Source organism: Nicotiana tabacum, chromosome 8 (assembly GCF_000715075.1).
Source record: "Nicotiana tabacum cultivar K326 chromosome 8, ASM71507v2, whole genome shotgun sequence".
NCBI lineage: Eukaryota > Viridiplantae > Streptophyta > Magnoliopsida > Solanales > Solanaceae > Nicotiana > Nicotiana tabacum.
The window spans coordinates 2,746,908-2,753,613 of NC_134087.1; the positions used below are offsets into that span (position 1 = coordinate 2,746,908).

The 6,706-nt window shown below is 31.7% G+C and overlaps 1 protein-coding gene across 1 annotated transcript; it reads right to left on the minus strand.

Moving 5' to 3' along the window:
* Positions 1-369: 369 nt before the first annotated feature.
* Positions 370-4,794, minus strand: LOC107794341 (transcription factor bHLH18-like). Its single transcript, XM_016616823.2, has 3 exons — positions 4,314-4,794; positions 2,641-3,033; positions 370-566 (listed from the first exon to the last, which is right to left on the minus strand). Exons 1-3 carry the CDS (start codon positions 4,743-4,745, stop codon positions 471-473), a joined length of 921 nt encoding a protein of 306 aa, XP_016472309.1. The 5' UTR covers positions 4,746-4,794; the 3' UTR covers positions 370-470.
* Positions 4,795-6,706: the final 1,912 nt, after the last annotated feature.

The window sequence follows — 6,706 nt, forward strand, 5'->3', positions numbered from 1 at the left end:
TAAAAGTGCTCCTTTTTATATGTAAAAGAATTGCTTATTTTAGATAGTTGGGGTGCTTTGGTCAAGCTTGTAGGAAAGTAGAAGCTGAAAAATATAGTTGCCTTTCCTCATTAGTATTTTTGAATCTTGACCGAGTACAAATTGCTACTTTAAATATTTTTCAAATTAATTAACTAAACAACAACTACTATTTTTTAAAAATATTTTTTTAAAAAGCACTTCTGACAAAAGAAATATTTTACAAAATAATCAGTCTTTTCTGAGTTTCACTAATTTTGTTTTAAACCTTGTACATATTGCTCAAGAAATTTTATTGCTCAACAATATGTCCGTACAACAACATTCTTGGCTCAAAAGACAACTGCAGTACAAAGCATGAATTCGGGTCCAATATATTATTCTCCTAATTTCAAACAAAGTAGAATATAGAGTAACTAAATTGAACATAAGAGAAAGTTTGGAAAGTCAGATTAGTCTGCCAAGCCTGGCCTATTTGATGTACTAGGAAGAGCTAACTTGAATGCGTTTTCAACATCCTGCACTCTAATATCAACATTTTGATCAATCTGCAAGAACGAATTGAATGTCATATATATTAGTAGTTCATTTGAGGCTTGACAACCTTAGCAAAGCAATTTTGGTTATCATGTAATATAATTTGACAAAGTATTGCATCTCCACTAGGGGCGTACAAAAAAACCGATAAATCATACCAAATCGATAATCTGAGGCAAACCGGAAAAACCCCCGATTATGGTTTTGGTTTGATTTGGTTTGGTATTAGAAATTGGTTTGATTTGGTTTGGTATTAGAAATTGGTTTGGTTTGATATGGGTTTAACTGAAAAAGGTCAAATCGAAATTAAACCAACCCGATAATACATTTATATAATTTTTAAAAATATTTTATACATAGAAATATTTATTGTTATGTAATTTTTAATTTTTTTTGATCTTATAACATATTATTTCAAGTTTGGACTTAACATTCTTGAATGGTAAAATGTTATAGCCCATAAATGTAGTAACTCAAATAAAGTTCAAATCAATACAAATGCTAACAAAAGAAATTCAATTCAACATTAGGAATGATGATAGTGTTGGATATCTAGTTTTTAGTTTTACATTGGTTTATAATTGTGCCAACAAGACTTAAAGGCACGTTCTATATAGTGGTGGGTAGACTGACTATGTTGTATGGAGTAGAGTATTGGCCCGTCAATAAGTCCCATGTCCAGAAGATGAAGGTAGCTAAGATGAGAATGTTGAGATGAATGTGAGGGCATACCAGGAAAGACAAGATTAGAAACCAAGTTATTAGAGAAAAGTTGAATGTTTCATTGGTGGAGAACAAATTGCGGGAATCAAGGTTGAGATGGTTAGGGCATGTGTAGAGGAGAGACATAGATGCCTCGGTGAGGAGGTGTGAGAGGTTGACCATAGCGAATCTAAAGAAAGGTGGGGGTAGGCCTAAGAAGTATTAAGATGAGGTGATTAGGCAGGATATGCTATTGCTCCAGCTTATTGAGGACATGATCCTCGATAGGAAAGGGTGGAGATCGAGAATTAGGGTGGAAGGATGACAGGTAGTCGCTAGTGTCTCTTAGTCTTACCAGTAGTAATATTACTATTTTTGTACTTCTCTTATTCCTGATTCTTTATTATTACATATTATGTCATTTGTTTCTATTGCATTGTTGTTGCTACTATTTGTTACTTTATTTTCACTGTTCTTGAGCCGAGTGTCTATCGGAAACAACATCTCTTCCTAATAAGGTAGAGGTAAGGTTTGCGTACACATTACCCTCTTCATAACCCCACATGTGGGATTATACTGGGTTTTATGTTGTATTGGTATATAATGAAAATGCATAACTTAGTTTATCTTTTTCTTTAGTGCTTAGTTATGTAATTAATAGTACTTATTAGCTATACTTATTTTAGCATGAGCTACATATTATTTTTAGACTATGTTAATTTTTATTATGGCTTATTAATTAGCAATATTTGCTTTATGCAATTTTATTATCTTTGTTATTGAATATTTTAGTATAATGCTATGACTTATCTCATATTATTATGTTTATTTTTTGAATAGTACATTATATAGTTGTATCTTACTAGGACTAAAGAAATACTTAGAGCACAAGTTACATATTTTGTGCTATGAAGACTTTACCGAGGAAAAAACCCCGAAAAAAACCCATAAAACTCGAGAAAAACTGAGATTGAAAAATCTGACTTTGTTGGTTTGGTTTGATTTATAGATTTAAAAACCTGACACCATTGATTTGGTTTGATAATTAAAAAATCCGAACTAACTCGATCTATGTACACTCCTACTCTCCACAAAACAAATACTCCTTTACTTAATACCCTATGAGAAAAATCAAAGCTTTAAAAGTTAATTAGAAAAATACTTTTTAAAATGTGAAGTTCTTTTTTTCCTTGCCTATATTACTGTGTTAGAATAAGAAAGGTTTAATCTGCATAACCACAAAATAATTAAAAACTCACCTTGTCTGTTGAAGAAAAGCTAATATATATATATATAAAAGTAAAATGCCTTCATTGGAAATTTGGAATATATATAATCACGTTTTGATAACTAAATAAAAAAAATTAAACAATGAGAAATTACCTCAGCAAGAACGGAGATATAATGAAGAGCAATATGATTGGATGGTGTAACTCTAATATGGTGAATAGTAAGATGTAGCTTTTCCATTATTCCAGCAATTATTGTGAAGATACTCCTTATTTCCTTACTGCAATGGATTCCTATGAGTATATTCTTGTCTAGAATTTGAACCTTGATATCATTCTGATCAGGTTTGGATTCATCAAAATTCTTAGCCAGAAAAGAGTTGACATCAGATGCAGTAGCAGCCAAAGGAAATTGTTTTTGTACTGTGGAAGTTGATTCAATCAAGTTTTTACTCTTTGTTGTCCCAGCTTCCTCTAAAGCCCTAACACGTCCTTGAAGTTCTCCTATGTACTTGATTGAATCTTCAAGAATTGAAGCTTTGTCCAACTGATCAAGAAATATTACAAAAATACTTCAAGCGTTAGGTTAGTCATATACCCCATAGAAAAGAAAAAAAAAAGGCAGTTCGGTACACGAAACACCTCGCATTCATATAAGGTTCGAGGAAGAGTGACACCTCAAGGAGGTGTGATTAGTGGTGGAGCCAGTATTTTCATTAAGAGAAATCAAAATATAAAGAAATAAACTCACCAAGAAGTCAAGAGGTGTCAATATATAGTAAATATACATATTTTAAAAAAATTACCCAACTACCCTATAATTTTCCAATGAAGGGGTATCGGTTGACATCCCTTGGATGCATGTGGCTCCGCCACTGAGTGTGATGTAGACAGTCTACCCTAATGCAAGTATCAGTGGCCGATTTTAAGACTTGAACCAGTGACCTATATAAATCATACGGAGATAATTTTACCAATGCTCTAAGGCTCACTTTCAACATGCAAACCATAGAGATGGAAGAATTTAAAATAAGCAGTGAACTATGTTACTTTTTGTTATAGTTGGCATTTGTTGTTAATTTTGTGTTTATTAGCATGTCATTGAGGAAAAAAGAAGAGGCAAAGCAGTGAAAATAGAGGGAACAGCCCCAGTCTCTCCAATTTTTTTCTCAAAGATTATAAGCTTGGAATAACTTCCCTAATTTCAAAACATAGATCCATTCACTTATTCCTTGTTATTATTTTCTTTCTGGCATTTTTTGTTGTTACATGTCTTTTCTTTTGTTCCTTTTATGATATTATTATCTCTTCTGTTGAGCCAGGAGTCTCCCAGAAACAACCTCTTTACCCTCTTCGGAGTAGGGGTAAGGTCTGCGTACACTCTACTCTCCTCAGACTCCACTAGTGGAATTTTACTGGGTATGTTATTGTTGTAGATCCTCATCCTATCGAGTATTAATTTATTAAGAACATGAAAAGGGTGGTGCACAAAACATCTCTCATTTATGCAGGGTCCGGAAAAGGGCCGGAACCCAAGTGGTGGGATGTAGACAACCTACCCTAATGCAAGCATTACTGGCTGCTTCCACAGCTCGAACCTGTAACCTATATATAGGTCACACGGAAACAACTTACCGTTGTTCTAAGGCTCCCCTAAGTTTATCAAGAACATGAAATAACATAAATCATGAGTTCTAAGATTATATTACTTTACCCTAAACGTTTGGACTGACTACAGAAATCATATATCCATTGAAAAAGAACATAATAGAACTACTTTAAATCTTTGTAACTAATAAAGAGAGACTTTATTGAAATTATAAATACCTTCTTGAGGCCAGGTATACTTTTGGCCAAAACAGCAAAAAGTTGAGTAAATCTTTCTCGGCGTTTCCTTTCAGCCAAAAGATGATCTTGAGATTGTAAAGGACTTCTACAAATCCTTTTAGTTGGTGATGAAGACAATCCTATGACGACCTTTTCAGATATCATATCATAATCTATTTCATCCCCTAGAAAATTAGAGTCTGGATTTCCAAATGAAATAATGTTAAGCGAAGAAGAAGAAGAAGAATTAGTAGAAGTAGAGGAATTAGGAGAAGAAGAAAAAGCAATTTTCGGAATTTCCATTAATGAAGAAGTACTGCTGGGATTTTGATTAGGGAAAGATGTGAACATTTCAGAGAGTAAATTCTTAAATTCAAAAGGTTCTTCATCACCAGCTGTATTTTCAAGGTTATTAAAACTTGCATTTTCCATGGCTAAATTTACAAAAATAAAGGAGAAAAAGATCAATATTGTCAAGAAAAACAAAACCCTAGCTTTGAATTTTTTCAGCTGTACTTTGTTTTCTTATATGCTATATATAGAAACAGACCCTAACGTGTGAACAGTCTTTTTCTTATGGATAGCGTGTAGTCTTTATTAGAAGTTGAAGGAAATATTTCCTTGCTTTACATGCTGATTGAAAAAGATAGTTGAGGGATGAAAGGCGAGGAAATATTTTTATTATTGGTTTGTTATTAATTATATACAGGGGTATTTTGTAAAAATAGCACGGGCTAGTCAGTTTTCGGACTGGTCATTCAAAAATAGCTAGTGTTTGTAAAATCATTGAAAAATAGTCACTACTTTGCTACAACACGGAAAGTTCCAACATAATATACTAGAGATCGGTGCACCTGTGTATGAACTTAAAGCATATTATGTTGGAACTCCAACACGCAGAAAGTTCCAGTATATATTATGCTGGACCGGTATATTATACTGGAGTTCCAGTATACTTATGCTGGAACTCCAGTATATTATACTGGAGTATTTTTCCAGATTTTGAATAGTGTTTTCATTCATATTTATCTTTACACGAAAAGTGACTAAATTTCGATTACTTTTAAAACTGTGGCTATTTTTAAATGACTACTTGTAAATTGAAATTCTCCCGGATATTTTTCATTATACAAATGGTTTAGCAACAGTAGTGTACCTATCTTGAAATATATAATTTGGATTAAAAGATAAAATTAGCCTTTGTCTTTTCTTAGACCCATCATCATCAGTTCAACACCTTGCATATCCCATTAGTCATTTTTAGTACAAAGAATCAAATATTTGATTAAAAAAAATAATCTCTGTATTATAATCTCTAGATTACTAATTTTATACCACTAATCTCCATTTAACAATCCTTGCATACATGTAAAATGAAAATGATGGAACTAAAAACGTTTAAAATCTATAAAAGGTGGCGTTCCTTTTTAAACAAAATTAAAAAATAAATTAAGATAAATAATATTGACAAAAATGGAATATTAACATCTGGCCGTGTAGAAAATATATAAGTACATTATACTATTAGATCAATTATTTAATTAGATATAATAATTCATAATAAGTGAAATTAGTAAATTGAAGAATAATATAAGACTATATTTCTTAAGCTGCCTCAAAGTTGGCTCCCCATTTTTTTCTTCCTTTTGTTTTCTCTCTTAATTTTTCACAAAATTGTTAATAGCTCTATTTATTAGCAGTTATCTTAAATTTTAAAAACAGATTCAGTTGGTCCATCGAAATATATTGATGATGCTTAGAGATATACAGTATCACTTGTCGGATTTCTTCCTAAAATATTTTCCATTTTTTGAGATTTTGGTGGGTTTGTTTAATCTGCTTTTTATTAGCTGAATATGGTTGTGATGATCTTCCACAGGTTCCATAAGTCATATTTTTTTTTTTTTGAGAATTTTTCCATGTCATATATTAATCTGTTGCCATCATTGTGAACATATATATTTCTCGGATTATTGTTTCATTTCAGTATGGGATGTCCTTAGATTATCCTTAATTTTAAGAGTACCAACTCCTTTTGACTTGAAAATTTGATGTCTTTGTGACTAAAAGTAAAGATCTAACCCTTAAGGATTATTTGTTGATATTAAGAACTAAACAACTTGAAGGAGATTATATGGTCAAAATTTAATTTACCATATTGTCCAAGTTATGTACCCTTAGGTTTATTATATATCCACGTCAGAAGAAAAACTTTGTAGAATTTTTTTTTATAGGAAGTGTAGAGAGGAAGTATGAGAGGATTTAAAAGGAAAAGTATTTTTTTTTTTCCCTCCTTATAATTGCTGTCACAAATTGTTAAGAATTCTATTTATCAGCATTGATCTTCAAACTTAAAAAAAAAGGCCAAAATTGCATAGATTTAGTGCGTTTCT